Source organism: Tiliqua scincoides, chromosome 1, assembly GCF_035046505.1.
Source record: "Tiliqua scincoides isolate rTilSci1 chromosome 1, rTilSci1.hap2, whole genome shotgun sequence".
Lineage (NCBI taxonomy): Eukaryota > Metazoa > Chordata > Lepidosauria > Squamata > Scincidae > Tiliqua > Tiliqua scincoides.
Window position 1 is genome coordinate 121556228 of NC_089821.1, and position 23528 is coordinate 121579755.

The window sequence follows — 23528 nt, forward strand, 5'->3', positions numbered from 1 at the left end:
AAGAGCAAATATGTAATCGCCAGACTGATTATTACCATTCACCACTATCTCCACTTTTTTGTACCTTCTCTTAACCTTTTATACCAACTGTGATATTCTGTTCTTTGCTCCTGTGCTGCTGAATAATCTAGTCGCAACCACTTCATCAATGATCTCTGAGTCAGCTGTTGGTTATTAGAGATCACGTCCTGAGACTGCACCTGAAGGTTAGATGAGGTCTTCCAAGTGCTTAAATCTGCCACATTGCACTTCACATAGCATAATAGGAGGGGCATAATAGGTTGGGCAGCTGAAGCAAAGCAGGGGAACAGGCCCCCTGGTGCATCTAATTTCGTAGAAAATCTACAGCATGAAAATGCTGCTCCAGCAGATCTGAAATGTCAAAACCATCTCCACATTGGCACAGTTTGTATGCATTAACAGCTTTGCTCATGAACCATTGTCTGACTTAATAGGCAGCCTATAGGAGGCAAATAATTGGAAATGTCAGCACCATTTCTAGTGGGAAGGGGAAAAGTTGTTTCAAAAAGAGGACACTGCAGTGAAGATTAATACTGTGCTGAGGGTCATATCAGAAATGGATCAGAAGCCAAAGCGATGCAGCTACCATAGATACTTGCCTATAAGGCAAGAAATTTCTGCCAATAAATCAAGTGTAAATCATCTCCTCGCCTTATCTACGGGCCACTCAGGGATCAGGACTGTTCAGGCACTTCCTGGCAGCCAGGAGAAGCCCAGAGGAAACCAAGAGGACAATGTAGAGATACAGAGGGCAGATGCAGAGGGCTATTGCTCCAGGACAGGGGTGTCCAAACTTTTTGGCTGGAGGGCTGCATCATATATCTGGCACAGTGTGGAGGGCCAGAAAAATAAATTTAAATAATTAAATACATTAGAGACGGAACTTAGATGAATGATAAACGAATGGGCTCAAAGTTCCAGGATTTCTCCAAGCCCCAGCATACACTACAGAAATAAAAAACACACTTAAATGAACTCCCATTCCCCACCCTCAAAGCAGCTTACTTAAATGAAAAGAAATAAGTCTCTTAGAACACAATTCACCAAAGAACAACAACAGAGGAAGAGATGGAAGCAAAGATCTCTTGAAAAACTAGCCCAAAGTACTTAATACAGGTTCTCCTGGGAAAAAAAAAAGTCTTGCCCCCCAGAGGCATAACTCCCTCCCAATCCAAATCATTCTCAAAATAACAGAGGGAAAGGGGGGGGAGAGATCTTGCAAACCAGTCCAAAAGCACTTTGAAAAACGGAGGGGAATTGTGGAGTCTGTGTGGAAAAGATCTTTCAAACCTGTCCAAAGCAGGCTCTCCTCCTCCAGCCAAGTCCTGAAGTCTCTCCACCTGCAGACTCACCACCTCCAGCCAGCTCCTGCAACCTCTCTCCATGGGTGCAAGGGGAGCTGTGCTCTCATCACCTCCGGTATTCTGAGGGGTTAGGGAGGCCACACACTGAACTCCACAGTGGGTGTCCTCAGACCCGGTCCAATGATTTCACTGGCATAAGTCAGAGAGAAAGGGAGTGGGGAGGCTGCTGGAGGGGACAGGATCCGGCGCATGCCATTGCCATTGGATCCATCCCTCCTGCGGTCTCCCCATTATTATTATTATTAACTTTATTTTTACCCCACCTTTCCCCCCAGAGGGACTCAAGGCAGTTTACAACAAAGGTTAAAAACATAATTTAAAAAACAGATAATAAAACATCTTGTTCCATGTCTCCTTCTGGCCCCTGTTCTGCTTTCCCCCACCCCCTTGATGCCTGCTGTCTTACCTGCTCTGGTGGGTAACCTGCCATCCTCTGAAGGACGGCTCTCACCTTCCTGCCAGCTTTTGGACAGCACTCTACTTTGCATGCTGCAAGAGCACCCTTTACGGCTGCTTTGCAACAGTTGCTGTCAGCAGAATGTGTGTTCCACTGGTGACTGGACCCAGCAGAATGTGTTGTAAATGAGCAAAAACGCCATTGTGATAGTCTGATAAATGGTTTTTCTCACCTCAGTGAACTAATGCCAGAACCTGACTAAATCATAATCAGATTTCTCTGTAGTCCAAATTCAGATTCCTTTGAAGTGTACCAGAATTTTTTTTTTTTTTTTCACAGTACAGTCCCCTATGAGAAAAAATATTTCTCTGGTCAATTAAGGCAGTTATTATATGGAGGTGATAATGCTGAATCCACATTATAGGGCTGTTGTAAGGATCAGTGAGGATTACACTCTGTGCCAGGGTTTGGTCCGAGGGCATAGGATGCAGCCACCTGGGTAAAATTAAGCAGGTCTGGGTCTGGTCTGCTCAGTGGGAAATTGCTTGGCAACTCATGCTCATGTATGCCAGCCACACTGTATTCCATTGTGAAGGCAAGATATAAACATAATGTATTATTAATAGAATGCCCATATGTTATTGAATCCAGTTTCAGTGTAGCACTGTGGAGAGGAAGCATTTTTTGTATTTTACAGATATATAAACAAGGTAAGAGAAGCCGCTGAATAATATAGCCAGGAATTGAATCCAGTGGCCAGATTCTATTTATTTGATCTGGAATGGACAATTGCAAATAAAAGAGGATATGTTTTTATATTTTATTATGAGTATCGGTCATTAGAAACTGCTTGTAGTGTTCATATACTTAAGATGCTCTGGTTGTTCCACACAACCAGGCCGTTAGAATTTTGCAACCCATTTGTTTAAAATACGTGTTTCTTTTGTAGTGGTGTTGCCTGTATTTTAAAATGTCTCTGTTCATTTTTCTTCATTGCAGATCAGTGCAGTGCGGTCAATCGTTCCTAACAAAAGCAACAATGAAATAGTTCTGGTTCTGCAGCAGTTTGATAACAACATAGACAAGGCTGTACAAGCTTTTATGGACGGTCTGTACATTTTACTGGCATCTCAGACATTAGCACTAAGCACCAAATAGCTCATTGTTTGTCATGGCATGAAGAGAACAACTATGTTCTGTTAAAGTGTAGGTCTCCAGCATCTCTTGAGAAAGCGATGATGTCCATGTTAGTTCTAGAAGTCTTTGTCCAAACTTTGGTTTCCATAAAGGTTTCTTCCTTCTTAATATCTTAAGTTGGTACAATCAAGCCCTATATAGATTCTGTATGCAATTTCTCACATTATTGAGGCTAGCGCCAAAGTCAAGATAGAAACCGGAAAGCAAATATTTCAGGTGGTGGGTGCCCTTTGGCATGAAAGGCAGGATATAAACCGAATGAATGAATGAATGTGACAGACCACTATAGGAGCCTCTTCTGTATTACTGAATTGCCTCATGGGTGTTCATCAATGGATGTCAGAGGATAATACCCATGGAAAAACAGCAGTGGATAGCAGACAGGAATTTAGCTGAATGCACATGCTTTCAACTTCATTTTGAAGTTTTGCCACATGGCCCTTATTTTTCACAGTGGGCGGGCAACCCAATCCTGAGCTGTCTGGAGCACCCAGGCTTGGCGGCACCGAAAAGGGCTGCCGCCAAATCCTGCGCCTCATGCGCTACCACAGGAGGCTCCTCGGGAGAAGGGGACATTTGTCCCCTTCCCCTGAGTAAGGTAAGCAGCCCCACAGTGGGGCTACTCACTTTACCAAAAGGTCGGCAGTAAAGGTGCTCGTGTAGGGCTCGCAGCCCTGCACGAGCGCCTGGGATCCTGCGGAGCTCAGCTCTGCGAATCCTCCAACTGCCCGCCCACCCGCACACCTCCCACCCGCCCCCACCAGCCTCCCCCCTGCCCGGAATGCCTCCCCACACCCCTGTCCACGCCCCGCCTCCCGTTCCGCAGCCCTGCAGTCCAGGAGATGCCAAGCCATGGAACTTGGGCCTCCGCCGGGTGCTAGCCCAGCACTGGGCTAGCACCCGTGGGAGCCCAGCAGTGAGCCCCGCAAACGTGCCTTACAGCACATTTGCAACTTTGGCAATGGTTTGCCACATTTGCAACGGAGCCGTTGCACCGAGCACAGGATTGGGCTCTCTGTCAAAATAATTAGTGTACTCAGGCCAGGTTGGAATTTTGAAGATCCATGATGAAAACTATGAAAAAGCTGTGAAATGAAGTAACTCACCTCTATCTACAAATATAGCTCTGGTAACTTTTAATTCCCATTAAAATCTTTCTTCCTTGAATTTGTAACAAATCCTTTGCTGCAGGAAAAGATACCAAGATTGTCAAGAAACAGCCCTCTTGGTCCCATGTCTCAATGTATGGAGTGGGAGGAACACTCATATGGTTACTGAAATTGTTAAAATATATTTCTGTAAGCAAGAACCCAGAACATTAGTATGTGTGTATTATAAGACACTCCAATTACTACAAAAGGTTGAAAAAGGACATTCATACAACTTTCCTGGAAAATGGGGAAATCAAGTGTTGCCCTGATGGTTACAGTAGTCTGAGACCACCTAGAAAGCTGAAATTTCACACATGCCTAACCAGGCTAATCTAGAGTGCTACTCTAGTGTTTGTGTGTGTTGGGGGGGGGGCATCATCACTACCAACTCCAGAGCCCAGGTCAACTAGATGGCCCCGTGGCTGAGGTTCACTGGGCGGGTAGACCTGCTCTTCTGCCAGGACTACTTGCCAGGTAGACCTGGGCTCCTGATTTTATGGCCTCCATGGCTGAAGTTCGCTGGGCAGTTCGACCTGGACTCCTGCCTGGTCTTGGAGCTGGAATCAGAATGGTACTGTCTGGAATGGGAGCCCAGGTCTAACCAGCTAGTAGATCTGGGTGGGAGCGCCCATCTACCCAGCCAGTAGATCTGGGCTCCAAGCCCAGGCCCAAGTCTATTTGGCCACAGAGACCATAAGCTAAATCAGGAACCCAGATCTACTCAGCTGGTAGATCATGGTATAATAAAACGAATTATCCTTTAAAGATACAGCAGGCCATTTGTACTGCAACTGACTAATCTAGGTACTTATCTGAGATCTCTAAGGTGTTATCATGTGTTTTGAGGTGTACCGTCTAGAGGTGTTTTGAGGTGTCCCGTCAGCTATAAGGTCTAGATTTTTTTTTTAGAAGAGTCTAAAATGCTCAGGGTGAATTCATCTGTGATATACATTAACAGTACTGGTGCTGGTGCAGTCTCTGTTGCATGCTACATGCTAGCCAGGGATCAGACAATGACAGAGAGGTAAGTAAAACAGTCAACAGTCAACAAAACCTTTATTAGGCATAAAGAGGTAAGTAAAAAATGTTTTTCTGCCACTGCCTACTCAGATCTGTGCCAGCTATTTGCCTGGCACAAATCTGAGTGGGTCCAGGGTGGGGTGATGAGCCCAAGCCAGGGGCATAGGATATTGGTTCTGCCATTGCTGCCGATATCCGCTCCCAGCCTACCTGCGATACTTCCCTGCCCAGGCCAATCCCTGTACCAATCCTTCCCTGGAATGCCCCCTCTGCCAACCTACCTGCTACAGTAGTGATTAGCACTGGTGTGCATCTTGCCAGCTGATTGCGCTACTGGCCCAGCCCACAAGCTGTTGCAGCAGCTGCCGGGCCAGCTGCGCGGGATAGAACTTGCACTGAGTGCAAGTTGCATCAGTGCAAAGCCTGGATAGGATTGGGTTGTAAATAAAGCAGTTTCACAGCATAGATATGGTGGAGTACACAAAGTCTGCGAAACCAATTGTTGTTATATTTGAAGTTCATCTTACTGCCCATCATGACTCTTAGAGTATCTGAGAGCAGGGTAACAGAAATCCTGTATCATAAAAACCATCCCCTCTGTGTAACTACCTATGGGCCAAATTCTATCCAATTTTCCAGTGCCAGTGCAGCTGTGCCAGTGGGGTGTGCACTGCATCCTGTGGTGGGGAGGCACTCACAGAGGCCTCCTCAAAGTATGGAAACATTTGTTCCCTTACTTCAGGGCTGCATTGCAGCCACACCGGTGCTGGAACGTTGGATGGAATTGGGCCCTGGGTCAGCTAAACAAAAATATAGTATATATGTATAAATCCTTGTCAACTAGAATTTTTGCAAGACATTTTTGTAAATATACTTATTCCAATCATTTTCATTAGAAAGAATTTCATTTGTTCACAAAAGCAAATGCTACAATAACTGTATTTGACTTTAAGGTGTCACAAATCTGTTTGTTGTTTTTGCTGCTGACATGTTTACCCCCTTAGGAACGTCATTCATTTGATTATTCATTTGGGAAAATCACATTTGCTTTTCTTATTCATTCGTTATTATTTCATTTATTGTGCAACTTCCATTTGTTTTTGTTTCCCATTCAAATAGACTGTAATAGAATGAAACCAATGGAATTTTAGGTAGTCAGTTCCACTAGAAATAACATTTATGCACAACTTTCTTTAGTTGTTCTCTGCATCTTTCTTAATGGTGTATACTTGACATTAATGGGAAATTCTGATTGATATGACAGTGATGCAATTATACAATAAGGATTAAAGCTTGCATCTTTCTAACTAAAAGGAAATTAACATTTCATCTGACTAGAGAGGCTTTTATTTTAAGCCAATAAAAATATATTCAGTAAATGGTCACCAGCCTAGGAGGAAAGGGATTACTTTTGAGCCAGTGTTACACGTTATCAGATATGAACACTACTTACGTGTTTTTCATCTTTCTCTACTCCAGGCAGCGCACATCAAGTTCTCAAAGAATGGAATATGACAGGGAAAAAGAAGGTAAGGGATTCCTTCTGAGTAAGATTTAAGACATTGTCAGCACAGAATTGCTAGAGCACAGCAGCGTCTTTGTTGCCATACTTTGGTGTCTGTTTTGTACAACTATGAACAGTTTGCTCCAAACCTACGTCCAGGAGGCTTCAAAACACACAGTTGTTTTTATGTTTAATCCTGCTTTGCTGTTGCTGTTTTTGTATCCACCGGTTTTGCTTCCTATCCTGCCATATTGTTCAGAATAATTAAGGGCACAATCCTAACCCCTTATGTCAGTGCTTTTCATCACTGACATAAGGGCAATGCAGCTCTGAGGTAAGGGAACAAACATTCCTTTACTTTGAGGAGGACTCCGTGAGTTGACACCCAACTGCAGGATGCAGCACATGCCCTATTGGCACCGCTATGCCAGTGCTGGAAAGCAGTGGCATAAGGGGTTAGGATTGAGCCCTAAAGAATTTATTTAGAGATCACAAAACTGTTCTTCAAGATATTATAGCAGTTTTAATATGCATGAACTTTTTCACTGGCTTGAGTTTTGGTTAACAGATTAAAATCATACAAAGCATAATTAACTTTTAGAACGCACTCCAACAATACGGACTGACAGCCACTAGCTCAGAGCCAAAGTAGATGAGATGTTTGAAATCCATGATTGAGATCTTTTCTTTCTTTCTTTCTTTCTTTCTTTCGAAGCAGTCCAGGGAGGTAATTGGGTCAGAATCTCAGTGCTGGAGGAAGAGGAGATTAATCCTTTTCTCCTGCTCCTTCTTCTGAACTAACACCCCTGCCCCAAAACAGCTGTCAGCCCCATAAGAGGAAATGTCTGAGCAACCCATAGGTTTTCCCTAGTGGAGCACATAGCAGCTTGGGGGGAGGGTTATGGCAGTCACATAAGGAAAACAGCATAGAGGGAACAGGTTAACCTCTTCCACAATACTGGAGGACCTGGCAACTGATTTTTAAAAAATTAATAAGAAACACAGGGCCCAATCCTATCCAACTTTCTAGTACTGATGCAGTCCTGCCAACAGGACATGCGCTGCATCTTGAGGAGGGGGGCAGTCACAGAGGCCTCACAGAGGGAATTGTACTGATGCTGGAAAATTGGATAGGATTGGGCCCTAAGTTTACTGGTGCTGTCGTGTCACAAATTTCCCATGCCTTATCTGCTTTAGCCCTTTCATGGCTTTTAAAAAGGACAAATTAATGGAGGTGGATCTATCAATAGTTACTAATCATAATACCTAAATAGAACTTCTGTGTGTGAGGCTATATACCTCTAAGCAGCCAGTAATAAAGACAGAGAAAGGGAGATGGTTACTGTCTTAATTCTGTGTGAGTTTTGCAGTGCCATCTGGCTGGAAATAGGTTGCTGGACTCAATATACCTTTGGTATGATCCAACAGGACAGTTCTTATGTTCTTAAGTAAGCCCCATACCAGGTTTATGGATCTGAAACATTTGAGTGAAGACACTGGCCTAAGGATTATTATATGTGCACACAATATGTGACACAAATATGCTGTTTTGATGGGGGTGAAGTACTGAAGGAATGTGGAAGATGTGCATGTTCACATGTGTAGAAGTGACTATCTCAGAGAGAGATGCAAAGAGGTGAGACTCACTAGCCTGTGAAGCCCTGTCTCTGGCCCCTTAAAGGGTGGAGAAGGGGCAACGCAGTCCTGGGAATCGTGCTGTTGCCAGGGTTGGGGGGGGTTTCCACTTACCTGCAGCAGCTTCCGGGGGGGTCCGGGGAGCCTCGGGACCCCTCTGCAGGGCTCCCCAAACCTCCAGATGTCTTGAAAAAGTTAAAAAAAACAAACCCCACTCGTTTGCAATATAAATGAAAAGTCCCTAGCAGCAGTGTGATCCTGGGGATTTTGTTGTTGCCTTCCCTCCTCCCCCACTACAACGTACCTCGGTTCTCAAACTTCCTGAGAGTTTTAGAACTGCTGTTCTACAGCCTAACCTCAAGAACCTGTTTTTTAATGTTCAAGCTTCTGAGACTTCCTTATCAGGCATGTGAAATGCAAGTTTAAGGTACGGGACCACAGTGACAGCTTAGTATCCATACTTCTCTCCTCTCCCCAGGCTCTTTTGGGACCTGTGCAGAGAGCAGGAGCTCTGCTTTTATACATAATGAAGCACCTGATGGTGGTTTGTGTATGTGTCACTTTTATCTAGGATTCAGAAGCATACGTCATCCTCGGGATTGGCAGTCTTTACTGCTTTGTGATGTCTGTGCATGTTCAGAATTGGATCTTTTGTCTCTACCACTGGCAGCTGTAGAGAGCTGTTGACAGCAGTCCAATGAAAATGTGTATGTGTGACTCTGTTGTGTCCCCCAGACCTCTTGAATGGGCCCCAAAGTGGGTTGGTCTGCCCCTCCCTTTTCCCTGCATCTACAGTCCTGGCACATCCCCAAGCATTTGCTTCCCACTTTGGAGACTTCAAGCCAGTCTGAATCTCTCCTTCTGAGATTGTTGATGCTAGATTCAACATGGCACTCACCATTTTTGTTTAGTACTAAAGTGGCCATGTAAATGGACCATGTAGGTTTTAACACACTTATATTACAGTCCCCAGTCACTGCAAAGAAATCAGTCTTCTCTTCAAAAATTTCATTATCCAAGACTCACACAATTGTCAGCTCAAAGGTATCTGCATGAAGCAAAAGAAAAAAAGGCAGAGAGAATAGATAAGCAATTAGTGCTGGGGGCACACAATATGCAATTTTCAGGTATGGAAAGCGTTCCAGATTACTGTCCTACAAATTCTCCTGAGTGGGCCAAATGGCAGGTGTTTGGCAGAGAAATAAAACTCGTCTGAATCTAGTATTCAGCTGAGTGTGTATGCAGTCCAAAATTCAGTTGCTATGGATGTTTATTGCTTGCTCTCCAAAGTACAGCGTGTGTGTCTCTGAAACAATATGGGCAGCGTGGAGGATGCCTCCATCTCAAGCGAAGAGATCTCCAAATGCACCAAAATGCTCCTGAAAGCCTACCCTCAGCCCAGTGAATAAACTTTTCTCTCTTTATATGTTGACCTCAAGGTCAGTTCACAGTTCCCTTTTGCATGCACTTCCAATGTCTAAAAACTACTCTGAGAGAGTAAACATTTGTGTTTAGAATTCAAAACAGCTACTTAAAAGAGTTAAAATATATTACATTTTTTTAAGAAAAGATACTTCTTGCAGTTAAGTGTACATTGTGCATAGTGTACACTACATTGTACACAATGTACTGTGATGTACGGTTAGTAAAATGCAAAGATGCTGAATAGAATATGTGTTTCACTTTGGAAAATGAATATGGGTGGCAGAGGATTTTTATTTCTTTTGTAATATGACCTATACAGAATAATGCCTCCATCCTTGAAATCTTCTGTGCAGAACAGCAAAAGAAAAAGAAGCAAATCTAAACAACACTGTAGCAAAGATATGAAAGATAAAGATGATGGGGAAGAGAAGGTGTCTCTAGAATCTCAAGAGCCAAATGACTGCCACCTGATGAATTGTTGTGATAAAGAGACTTTGCCCAGCAAACCTGTTAGCGAAAAATCAAGGATAAAAGAAGAGAAAAGCTTGGAATGCAAGGACATGAGAGAGACAAAACCATACATTACAGGTCAGTTCATTTTACAGAAGTCACGTGTGCTCCAGTGTTTTTTGTCTAGGGCAGGGGTCTCCAAACTTTTTGGCCAGAGGGCCGCATCAAATATCTGGCGTGGTGTGGAGGGCTGGAAAAAAAATTTAAATATAACATTTAAATAAATTAGAGATGGAACTTAGATGAGTGAATAAATGAATGAATCGGCTCATTCATTCACCTCTCTGGCCCTCGGAACACCCTCCAGTCACAATCAGAGCACAGTTCTGGTTATGCTCAGTTGAGTGGGCCAGAGGCTTTCAGGGGACAAGAGGTTGGCTGCGTGCCAGAAAGAGGCTTGCTGTGGACCACATCTGGCCCCCGGGCCGGGGTTTGGAGACCCCTGGTCTAGGGGATAAACAGCTTGCTTCTCTTCCCACCATCCCTTAAACAGACCTTACTTTTGAGCAGGCACCCACAATGTGGCTTACCACCCTTGCCATGGCAAGTGGGCTGGTGCCCTCTGATGAGGGTGTGGGGAGCGAGCTTTAGTTGCACTCAATGTGTGTACCCTTGACACCTTGGCTGAGCACAGCCCAACTGTTCAGCCTCATTCTGTCCTCTTCTTCAGGGCAGGAGAGGAAAGTACAAGGGCGCTGTAGGAGAGGAGTTGCTTAGACAAAAATCGGATTGCAACCCGCTGGTGGTTTCCAACCCACAGTTTGGGAAACACTGGCCTGGAGGAAAGCGAGGTTAGACTCACACATTTCTTCCTCCTCTTATGTGGGTCTATTGTTTGGCATGTCATCTTTTTCAACCAGGACCCCCAAATCCCAACTCCTTTTTAGTTGACTCTATTACTATTTCCTGCTCTTTAATGGGAGTGGCAGATAGGCACATACTTAATAGGCTCTATAACTATTTAAACCAATGGGGATCTGTGCCTATGCAGAGTCTCATTCAGGACCTTCTAGGGTTTTAGCTCAAAGCTTCTAGTGCAAGTCTTACCCAGCTGGACCAACTGAGCATGCCTTTGTAGTTTTGGCCCATGCTTACATGCTCAGTTCTTCTTCAGCCGCTATAGCAATATTATCCACAGGAATCTTCCCCATCTGTCTGGTCTCTTTAGCACAGCAGATAGGCCTGGCCAGTTAGCTTTCTTTTAGTTTTTCTTCTAACTTTTTCTTCATTGGTCTTTTTTCCTTTCCTGTTTAACACTATTAGGTCTACTTCAAACTCTCCCTTGGATTCATCTCAAGTCACACAAACCTTCCACAAAGTTGTCTTACGCCAGTACATGAGCTTGTTTTTCTTTTCCAGCTACAGCAAATGATGGCCAGCCGATGATTGCTGTATTGCTCTTATCAGCCCTTACCTGCTTTCACGGAAAAACTCAGTATTTTCTTGCTCCATGTCTGCCTAGCTGTGTTAGCTATTTTTTCCTTTGAGGACCTTTCCACGTTCTCAGACCTTTTACTTAAGCGGTTTTTCAAAAGTCTGGTTTTTTTTTTTTTAATCTCCAGTTGTTTCTTGCCAGCCTCCAGCATGGGACCTTCAGTTGGCTTTGTCCCAGTTGATGTACAGATCCTCAAACTTCTCACCTCTTGTTATTTGTGATTGTTCCTTTTTAAAGTAGACTTTTTGGTGGTGATTACTTTGTCTTGGAAAGTAGGAGAGTTGCAAGCTCTGCAAGTCAACTCGCCATTTCTTGTCTTCCATCAAGATACGGTTGCCATGTTCAGATGTTGCCTTTTTATTAAAGATTGTCTCTTTCTTTCACCTTGTCCAGGACCTCATTCTCCCTATTTTCTTTCTTTGCCTTCATCTGATGCTGAGCGAACTCTACACTCCCTAGATGTACACAAGGTGCTATTCTTCTATGTTCATCGCATTGCACCGTTTAGTAGGAACACTGTCACGGATAAGGTTAAAGAATTGTTAGAAGTCCAAGTATGAGTTTCCCTCCAAAACCCTTTAGTTTAGAAAAAGATGGGAAAGGCAATTGGTTTTGCATTTCCCTCTCAAAGAGCTAACTGAAAGGGGGAGGAGTTAAGTGACCCTATAGAGCATCTAAGGGCCAGCTCCTAACCATACTGTGTGAGACATTGGAATTGGAAGAGTAGAGCTGTATCACAGAACCAGATCACTACCAGATCACATTGTTGAATTGAGAGGAACATCACTACCAAGCCCAATTTTGTTTTAAAAAACTATGTTGATTCTGCTTTCATTCCTGCCTTAAATTCTTGTGGAGCACCAGATTACCAGAGAGTGAGCTGGACTCAGGGGTTGAGAATCCAGAAGTGAGGTATCTGTACTCCCTCAAGACCTTTTAGAGAGTGGAGTCCTGGTAAGATGCAAAGTGGTGACAGCAGAAGAATGACCAAATAGTTGGTGTTAGCTTCTCAGGGTCCTGGTTTATGAACCAGAACAGTACAGTCCTTCATCTGTTTATTTGCTATTCTTGTCCAAGAAACAGCCTGCAGTTCTCCTTCCAGCAATCTTTTTGTTGGATTTAATGTGTTGCATCTCTGGCATATGACTTGGCTCACTGTGACCTGAGTGGTGGCAGTATTTACCGAAGGTGTCACTACCCCTGAACTTTACTAGAATGCTACTTGATCTCAACCACCCACTGGCTCACAGATAGAAGAAAGAGCTTAATGTGGAAATTGTTTCGAAAGCATCTTTTCTGTGAACATAAGAAAAGCCCAACTGGATCAGGCCAGATACCCATCTAGTCTAGTATTCTGTTTCCCAGGATGACTCACCAGATGCCTTGGGAAGCCTACAACATGAGAGGAGGCATATTTCTGTCCTGCCCTTGTGCAACTGGTATTCAGAGGCAATACTGTCACTGAACTTGGAGGTATAGACCTGTCCTCCATGAATTTGTCCAGTACCCTCTTAAAGCCACCCAAGCTAGTGGCCACCACAACATCTTGAGGCAATTCACAAACTAATTATGCTTTGTTTTAAGAAGTACCTCCTTTTGTCTGTACTGAATCAGTTTCATTGAATGAAAATACAGATTTTTCTGTAATTTTACAAAACTGTTTCTCCTTTCCCAGCACTCAGCTCTGGAGAACCAATTGGAAAGAACACAGTAATGATTCTTAAATTCAAACTAGTCCATTGTTCTACTAATGTTATAGCTGTCCATCCTGTACTTGTTTGATTGAAAAAAATTATCCATCATTAGACTGTTTTGGATTTTGACTACTCTGGGTATGTTCCTGGTGGTCATAGTTTGCTATACAAAAGCATATAGAAAAAAAGCAGCTCAATGCTCACAGTTCTTCTGGGTAGCTTTTGAAGGTCACACTTTTTGAACAGGTTGTTTTTTTTTCCCCTTGACAATCAACAACTTTCCCAACTTCTAGCTGGCCTTTCAAGGTAGATTTTCAAAGATAGTGATTCCGTTTCAGTGCAAGTTTTTCTTCTCCTTTAGGGGTTTGAAAATATCAAGGTATTTAAAAGATAAAACATCCTGTCCTTGACATGTGGCAGTTTGGGATTGATAGCAAGAATGTTTGAGCTCATCCCATTATCAGCTAAAATGATACGATGAGCCCTTAAGCCACAGGAAATCAGCATCTCAGTCAGTGTTCAGCCCCTTGTGAAACAGAACATAAAGCATACTCTAGCACTTGTTACACAAGCAATTGATTTCTTTTTTAGATATTTATAATGTTGGTAGCATCTCTGATGTCTTCTAATTTTACTTTTAAGCCTTCTTTTGCTGCCAGTTTTCTATATATTTTGATTGTGCCTTGGTAAAATTTGAAAATGGAGATTGAATTTCCTATTGCAAAAATTAATGGTTCTGATTCACTTTTGAGATGAGAGATTGATAAGATAATTATTTTTTATATTCAGAATATTTTCATTCCACTTTTCTATAAATTATATTCAGCTTAGCTAACAACCTGGTTCAAAGCTCATCATAAACACCACAATGTTTTCTATGAATTCCCATGGTAGAAGAGCAGGTGCGACCCCTCCCACCAGACACGTAAGGCCTAATGTTAAGAGCTGCTAGTACCAGCGAAGTGGCTGTTGTGCCACTGCTAGCTGTCACAAATGTGCCTTAAAGCATGTTTGTGACAACTCAGGAGTAGGCAGCACTGGTGGGAAGGCCTGCAGCATCCCACCAGTGCTGAATCCTGGAGCACCCAGTGGAGCATACAGGATGCTGTGAGCATGGAAGCTTATAGTGCAACATACAGACAGGCTGCAGGCAGTCTGAATGCCTGAAGAGACTAGGGGTGCATTTTTTTTTAAAGGTTCCAGCATGTTAAGGTCACTTTCTTTTTTTAGGTTCTAGCATGCTAGCCACACTAGAATTTCTCTGAGTGAGCTTGGAGCTAGAAAAAGATGGCCACCTGCATTTAGCAATGTTATCCTATTGCTCTGCTTTGAGGAGACAAGTCGTTGCAGCCATTTTATTCAGCAAGTAGGGGAGATGGTGGAGGAGGGGGTTTTGAACACAAGGAGCCATCCATCCTGGAGATTGTAAAAACAATATACAGAGGTTAATAATGTTTATCTGGAAACATTTTATCTGGTCCCCATTATACTTGGCTTCTCCCACCGTGATAAGTGGGCTCCCTCATATCTTGAAAACATGAACAAGACTTGCACATTTTCTCTTCTGTCATTTGCAGCTAATGAGCTTCTATGTGAGAACCAAGTGCTTATTTCTGGCCATTGTTTGCTTGATGATGTCACTTTCTGCTTAATGATGTTACTTCCTGCCCTCAGCAGGCACCATGAATGCAAACTTTGGCCCTCTGTATGAAACAAGTTTGACACTCTTGCTCTAGTAAAAAAAAAAAAATGGACACAGCAATGATGGCTTTATCCTACCACCTTCACTCCTTTAAAATCCATTACAGTCTCCATCTATACACCCAAAGGAACCTCTATCCCTTCTGTTTCTTTTGTTGCATTTCCCTGGATTACTCATTTTTTTTCATCGAGAGAGATACCAGCAATAAGCCAGGTACGAGCAACTTACCCCAGCACTTGGCACTTCTCCCTTTCCTATCCTCTTCTCATTCAGGAAGCAGTAATCCCATGTAGGTGCCCTCTGTTCAAGTGTTCAGTAAGATGACCAGGTCTGAAGTGCAGAACCAACTTTGTCACTTTTCTTTGGTTGCAATCCTAACCACACTTTCCTGAGAGTAAGCCCCATTGAATGAAACAAGACTTACTTCTAAGTAGACCTGGTTAGGACTGTGCCCTTTGTAAGACTCCAATAACACAGGCCAACATACATTTTGCCTCCTTAAACGTTACACCAATTCCTGGGTATATTTGGGATGCTGATTCCAAAAATGGCATCCGTTTTGCCCTATCACATCTAGTTTTGGAGACACGGCATAGCCTCTTTAGTGAATGGTTCAAGCAGCTTTCTCATGAGGAACCCTACACCGTGGCTTCCTCATGAGGAAGCTGCTTGAACCATTCACTAATCAGGCTATATTATATCTCCAAGACTAGACGTGATAGGGCAAAACGGATGCCATTTTTGGAATTGGCACCCCAAATCAGGCTCGTAGCCAGGATTCTAGAGGTGGGATGGGGCAACCATTTTTTCAGGGGGAGGGCAATTATGTCAGGTATCTATACTGATGTGCAAAATGAAGGCTAAGTAAGGAGAAACATCAAAGATCCATAACTAACCCAAATGGGACATCTGCATTATTTATGTCATTGGAAGCTTCCTCTTGAATGAGATCAGTCATTACTTTAACTATTTCATTTTGAATTTCTGGGGATTGGTAAGTGGCATTCTGTGGAATAATTTTAAAAGATTCAGCTAGTTTTGGGTCCTTTTTGAGGGTATATTTGAAAAGGTTTTTAAATAAACTTTCCTCCACAAGTTCTTCAATGTTGTATATTCCCCTCATTGGAAGCTCATTAGCTACAAGAAACTGAATGATTTCAGCAGTGCTTGAAATGTAATACCTATGTTTTTCAAGCACATTGTCATTAATTAGAGTTGAAATAGATGTGTTTGAATCAGTTCTTTGGTTTCTTTTAGACCACATTAACATAGCCTGCACGTGAGTCTCTTGCTTGCCAGACTCTTGCTTTCCTCTCCCCCTTCCCAAAGAGAAAGGCCCTACCAGACCCAAACAGCAAAAATAGTCCATCTAAAATCTCAGATGCCAGATCCATGCTTTTCTCTCCCCCCCCCCAAAGAGAAAGGCCCTACCAGACCCGAACAGCAGAAATGGCCCATTCAAAATCTCCTGCCTGCTCACCCCCAAATGATGTCAGAGTCACTCAGCAGCAGCCTCCAGGGTCCTGCAAAGTGCCTGCACAGCCACTCAGCTCCCAGGAAGGTGATTGAAGGCACTGAGCACATTTCCTCCAGGCTTTTTCATGCCTGCCTCTCTGGTGTCCTGTGACTATCAGCACGTTGCTATGATTGGCCCCTAAGGTGAGTTAGTAAGCATCAGCAGCCTGATCTGATTGGAGGAGGCTGCCTGCAGGGAGGGGCTGAGCTCTCAAGGAACAGGAGCTAAATTGGAGGACATTCAACCACATTTACATGACAAGTGTGGAAAAAATGCCGGGGGGGGCAAACTGCTGGCTGGGGGGGGCCAAAAAACCCCTGGTCCCCCTTAGCTACGGCCCTGCCCCAAATTCATATCAAACCACCATAAAGTTTGGGAAAAACTTTTCTGACCCTCAATTTTGTAGGCCTATGTAATTAGAACTATGTTTGCCAATCTCATTAATAAATATTGTACTATCCTGCATCTAAATAAAGGACCTTGAAATGCTTTAAACATGAGCAATAGGTTTAGCAACAGCATTAGCCTGAAATCCAAGCAATAACAGCACATCTGAAATTCTAAAGGCCTGTATTCTCCCTGCCTCCCCACTTCAGTTTTCCTTAGGTATTCTAACATGTGAAATGTCTTCCCGTCATTAATCAGACCTGAACCAAACACCATTTTCTACTTATAACAGTAATTTCCTGCTGTTGTAAGTTTAAACAGGACTGTTTGATTTTCCACTTCTTGACTCCATTTTTATGAGAATATAACTATGGGCCCCGATCAATATGAATGCCCAGATGAGTGTTGTGAATGCTCCAAAACTTAGCTTACTGTTTTGCACTGCAGCCTCCTTTCTTCACAGCTGATCTTTGCAGAGCTTTGTGCCGGGCAGCTGCTTCCACTGCACATTGCCCCAGAGTTCTGGGATTTGGGAGTGGCTGCCTGGCATTAAGCTTTGCAAAGATTAGCCTCGAAGGAAGGAGGATGCGGCCCAAAACGACAAGGCTCTGCTGCACCGAGTGCAAGAATGTTATGCTGATCCAGCTAATCCAGCTTGTGAACTGGAGTTTGGAGACCCCTGCTGTAGGAAGAAGTGATACCCTTGCATACATATGCATGAGATATCATGACACTAGATCAAGCTTAGTGCTAATAAAGCACTGCAATACATTTCACCTTATTTTGTCTTCTTGAAGGGTATCCTGACTGCTGAAAGACAGTGGTGTTTGAAAACGGTGTTATTTATTTGACTCAGAAGTCAGCCCATTGGGTTCAGTAAAACTTGGGCTATAATTCTATCTTGCTCACCAGAAACAAACGCCTCTACTGAAAGACCAATGCAGTGCTAATTTCCTGGATGATACACGCTTAATCTTAGCATTGTGTCAGCCCTCATCTTTCTTTCAGGCAATTTGTAAAACACAGACATTTATTTTTAATCCTGGAAATTTTGTAATTCTTTTCTTTTCATGCTTTAGTAGTTCTTTCTCCGAGAAGAGCCTTTCATTTATTTTCCTAAACTCGTAACAGTGACTCTTTTATGGGATCTCTGGTGTTTTTGCAGATAAAAAGGAAGGACACAAGAAAATATCTATAGATGCAGACCACAACTTTGTAAATAGCACAGAGCTGCCTGATACTTTCCAAACCACTCTCCAGTCCCAGTGCAATGTAGGCAGAATGAAGGCAAAACCACCTGCTGTTAAGTCACCTGTCTCTGCGACCCATCTTGAAATAAAACCAGGGGATTCAGTCAAGAAAAGAGGTAACAGTGATTTGCTTGCCTGCTAATGCAATCCAATATACGTACATTTATTGTTGTTTCCATAGTGTTTATTAACATTAATGTAAGTGTTACACAGCTATTCAGTTCTAGTAGGCTGTAAAGGAGGTATCACATCAACTTTTAAAAGTTTCTCTGCTCAGCCACAAAGCTTCGTGAATGATCTTGGGTCAGCCACTCTCAGCCTCACCTACCCCACAGGGTTGTTGTGAGGACAAAATGAGGGGAGGACCTATGTATACCACCTTGAGCTCCTTGGAGGAAGGGTGGAATAAAAATGTTAAAAATAAAAATAACTCTAAACTTGTCCTTCTGGCAAGGGCAATGAATGATCATTTGATCGGGTCATAGCATTACCAAACTGACTTGCCTAGGTTCTTCTGAATTCCTTTCATCAACGATCAGACATGAGAATAGATTATGACTGAACATTGCTTTCTTGACTGGCAGGCCACTGTTAACCATTTATGCTGCAGAATCTGCCCGTCGTGCCCCAGCAGTGTTGAAGTAATGTAGTTTGCAGCACAGCATTGGCAACGCTACAGTCAGCACTGATAAGTCCAAATGTAGGAATTGATTTGCTGCACAGCAAGCTGAATGGTGGTTTCTGATGTGACATAAGAAAACACCTGCTGGACCAGGCCAAGGGGCCATCTAGTCCAGCTTCCTGTATCCTATAGAGGCCCACAAGATGCCTCAGGGAGCACACAAAACAACAAGATACCTGCATCCTGTTGCCACTCCCTTGCGTCCATCATTCAGAAATAGGCTACCTCTAAAACTGGGAGTTTGTATACAGTCATCGTGGCTTGTAACCTGAAATGAATTTTTCCTCCATAAATCTGTCAAATCTCCTCTTAGAGGCATCTAAGCCAGTGCCATCACCACATCCTGTGGCAAAGAGTTCCACAGATTAATTACTAGTTGGGTAAAGAAATATTTTCTCTTGTCTGTTCTAACTCTCTGACCACTCAGTGTTTAGTGAACGTCTGGCATTGTACAAAAGAACTTCCTTGTATCCACTCTCTTCATCCCATGCATAATATTATATGTCTCAATCATGTTCCCCCTCAGGCACCTTCTTTCTAGACTGAAGAGTTACAAAATGGTGCCACCATTCCTCATAATGGAGGTGCCCCAATCCACTAATCATTTTGATCACTCTCTTGTGCACCTTTCCCAGTTCCACTATATGCTTTGTCCTTGTGTGTGGTGGGCTGCAGTCCTTTTTTTCTTTTAGCCCACACCTGACAGAGAAACAGTGGTTGATGCTTGTTTGTGTTTGTAGGTCCAAATATTGAAAAATCTGTAAAGGATCTTCAGCGCTGCACTGTTTCACTAACAAGATATCGTATGATGATTAAGGAGGAGGTGGATAATTCAGTGAAGAAGATCAAAGCTGCCTTCGCTGAATTACATAGCTGGTACGTAGGTGCGGAACAGGAAGCCAGAGTAGACATTTTAGAATTCAGAACCCCATCATCTCATTGATGCTCGTTCTATGAAGGTCTAGAACAGTGGTTCCCAACCTTTAGGTGCCCAAGGACCACTGAGGAAAAAATTGGAATCATGGACCACATGCTGCTGTGGACAGTCTGCTCTCCACCCTCTCTGGTGGTCCATCTCCCAAGTGCTCCTTCATGGAGCATCAGAGAGGAAGCAGATACTTCAGTGGCTGTGGTCAGTCCGTTCCTCACCCGCTCTGGTAGTCTTTGGGAGATGGCTTGGTCAGAGAGCCACTAGAAGTGATCAAAAGTGATTTTTTTCCACAGTCTTCTCAGGGTCTTGCAGATCACCTGTGATCCACGGACCACATGTTGGGAACCAGTGGTCTAGAGCATTTGGGACCTTTGTGAATGTTACATTTGCCCCATATATTTTGAGGCTAAAATGTGATGTAGCATACAGTTGCATGCATTTTTCTCCCTTTTTTTTTTTAAATCCAATATCAGCTGCGTGAAGCTGTAATCTTGAGCTGAAGACTGGTGGCAGGGCTGCTTAAACCTTCCTCCTTCTCTCATGCGTACAGTCTGTAGCCCACCACAGCCGCTTTTGGTTTTAAAAAACATCATGAAAACACAGTCAGCTGCCTGTTGCATGTTATTTCATCCTGAGACCCTGGCTTCTTGTTGCTACAGCTGGCTTTCTCATTCACACTGTGTTCTTCTGATAGGAAGAATTATTTCTGGATGTGCTTTCCTGAGATTCCCTCCTGTACTATTGTTTTGCAAATAATCACCTGCCCTCTTCCATCTCTGAATCAGAGAAAATGTTTAAAAATAAAAATTTGCCAGAATAAAAAGCTATACACATACACAACCGAGAAAGAGAGAGTTTTTGATGCCATTATAGATAGTGACCCTGATCTAAACCTTACTGCATGCAGCAGCAGGTTACACTGATGGTACCTAATAAAACAGATAGTGTTAAAATGCAGACAGCTCCTGATGACCAGATATGAGTTTGGTACAGTTGAGTTAAGTAGTCAGTTAACCCTACAGGAGTCTCCCATATCTCAATCATCTGATCCACAGAAATACCAATACAGGCCTTGTGATCAGGGAGCGGAACTGGGTACAGCATATCAAAAGGGTAAAAAATTACTGCAAAACCATCAAGTTCTAACGCTGGCTGCTGGGCTTAGGTCTAAAGTCCTGTTAGGCTGAACTCATTTACCTTTTAAAGTCACCATCAAGAGCTTTGTCTTACGTACTTTCTTGCCTGGAATTTAAGTCGCCAGTGATAAAGAGAGGACTCTCTCAGTGGTGACTCCAATTTTGTACAATGATATCCCTCAGAGGGTTAATCCATGTTGATCTCCCCTGGTTTTAAGAAGCTTTTGTAAGCTTCATCGGTTTTGGAAGGCCCTTGATTAGATGGAGGGTGGAATGTGCTCACGTGTTTGGTCTTGCTGCCATTTGAGGCTTTAATGTTTATGGTCCTAATGTTTGTTTAGGTGTACTTTCTTTTATTATATGGAGTTGTTTTATAAATTGTTTGCATTGATGCTGTCAGCTGCCTGATTGTGGAAAGGCTGGGTATAAATATTTTAAACAAACAGGAAAATGGGATAAGATGCCAATGTAGTCCATACCATACAGCCCTTTGCAGTACAGTTGCCAAATAAGGGGAATCTTTGATACAAGGATTTTACCTAGGATTTTACCTAGTGGGGGTGTTGTGCAGTTTTATTTATTCTGCATTGCCCCCTTTTATGCAAAGAAAGGGATCTCAATTGAACAAAGGTATCTGCATCTAAAAGGTTTACACTTCAGTTGGGAATGTTCACATCATAGAATGAGAAAGATGGAATTAACTTCCAAGCCAAGGTGCCATGCTATATGTTTCCTTTTTAATTAAGATATCTGTGGGCCCAATCCAATCCAGCCCTAGCTCTGGCACTGAGCACCAGCACTGGGTGTTGTAAACATGCCGTAAAGCATGTTTACAGCAACCTGTGAGGAGGGAGTGCCGACGCTGGGCCGTGTCAGTCAGCACTGGGCCAAGTGTTGGATGGAGGACACCGTGGGAATGGTGCAGGGTTTTGGGGTGGGGGAAGGGCAGGGGAAGGAACCGACCTGGGAGGAGGGTGGGACCAGCGGAGCCCTGCTCTGCCAGAACCTATCTGAAAAGCCCGAGATGGAGGTTCTCTCATCTGCGCTGGCCAAATAGCCTGTGCAGACTTGAGAAGCCCCATTGCGGGACCTGGGGCTTTCCTTGGGTGAAGGGGACAAAAGTCCCCTTTGCCCGAAATGACCTCTGGTGGCCTCGGTGGGGCTGCTGGATATAGTAGCTGCCATTTTGGTGCCACTGCTCTCAGCGGCTCTGCTGAGGGCTCTGATTGGGCTGTGATTGAGGAACTTGAATGGAAAATAAACTGTAGAAAATATCCTAAAATGTACAGAGAATGAGGGCCCAGTCCTATCCAGTTTTCCAGTGCTGGTACAGTTGTGCCAGTGAGGTGTGTGCTGCAACCTGTGGTGGAGGGGCAGTCACTAGGGCCTTCTTACGATATGGGAACATGTGTTCGTTTACCATGGGAGTGCATTGTGGCTGCACCAGAGCTGGAAATTTGGATACTATACTTCCCTAGCATACAGCAGTCTAGAGGTGCTGAAATGGTCTCTGCTGTATCCTTTGGGGCCAGGGAAGCAGCCAGAGGTCTACTCAGGATAAGGGAACCTTGGTTCTCTTACCCAGTGTAATGCCTGGCAGCCCCAACTGGTCTACTTGGTTCTGCATCCGCTATTTAATGGGTGCAGAAGCAAGGAGATCCATGCCAATCTCCACGGTTTAGGAGGGGGCATAGGATTCAGTAGCAGTCTGCCACTTTCCCACCCCCCTCATGGGCCCTCCCCTCCCCCCACCCAGTTCTGCCTTCCCCTATCCCAAAAAGCCTCACTGCTGACCAGTGGCCAAACTTACCGCTGGAGATCCTTGGCATGTCCTCCTTGTACTCGCTGGCTTCTGTGCTGGCACTGCAGGTGTACCGCCACAGGCAACATGCCTAGAAGCACATTTGTGACAGCCATTGCCAGGGCCGTGTGCGAGCTGCTGGCGCTGCCCTGGCTTAAGATCGGGTTGCCCAAGAAGCCATGGTGCTTCTAACACCTCTCATTAAGAAACTTAAGTTTATATATCAAATGCATACTGACACCATCATGTGGAGAATTAAAAGAAAACATCTGTTATGTATTCCTATGGTCTGTTCTCTACCACCTATGGAAAATAAACTGTAGAAAATAGTATGGCCTTGATTTAATTACATTGCATGCAAAACTGTTTTGAAAAAATGTTTTCCCCTCCTTTCCTCTCAAATATTTTCATATGCGCAAAAGCTTAGACTGTGCACTAAAGCCAGCATATTTAAAACTTCTAAAATGTTCAGACAGCACTTAATAGCTTCCCCAGAAGCTTTAAAAAAATTGGTTCCAGAGTAAAACTGAGGAGAAAATAATTCCAGACACCATAATCAGTTCTAAAAAACTCATTGAATGAAATTCTGTGCTATAAAAGAATAGGAAGTGGATGGAAAGCAAAAGGCCGTGTTGTTAGAATGTTTCAGTTAAATACACGAAGAGAAAAAAAATTAAAACAAGGCTTTAATTCTTAAGGCTTCACCTTAAGAATTCTGGGTGGAAAGTTGTGCTGCTAGCTGTGAGAATTCTAGAGCAAGAGAGAGTGTT

At 43.6% G+C, this 23528-nt stretch overlaps 1 protein-coding gene across 3 annotated transcripts in view; it reads left to right on the forward strand.

Annotated features, from left to right (window-relative positions):
• SPATS2L (spermatogenesis associated serine rich 2 like) overlaps positions 1 to 23528 on the forward strand; it is an 80366-nt gene that overhangs the window by 40877 nt on the left and 15961 nt on the right. For 2 of the 3 annotated variants that reach the window (XM_066636120.1, XM_066636100.1), the window contains exons 3-7: positions 2782 to 2890; positions 6630 to 6679; positions 10068 to 10302; positions 18124 to 18324; positions 19631 to 19766. In XM_066636120.1, coding sequence (XP_066492217.1) covers positions 2782 to 2890; positions 6630 to 6679; positions 10068 to 10302; positions 18124 to 18324; positions 19631 to 19766 — 731 coding nt within the window. Of the gene's footprint in view, positions 1 to 2781; positions 2891 to 6629; positions 6680 to 10033; positions 10303 to 18123; positions 18325 to 19630; positions 19767 to 23528 lie in introns of those variants that run through there. The other variant, XM_066636110.1, reaches the window with a different exon arrangement.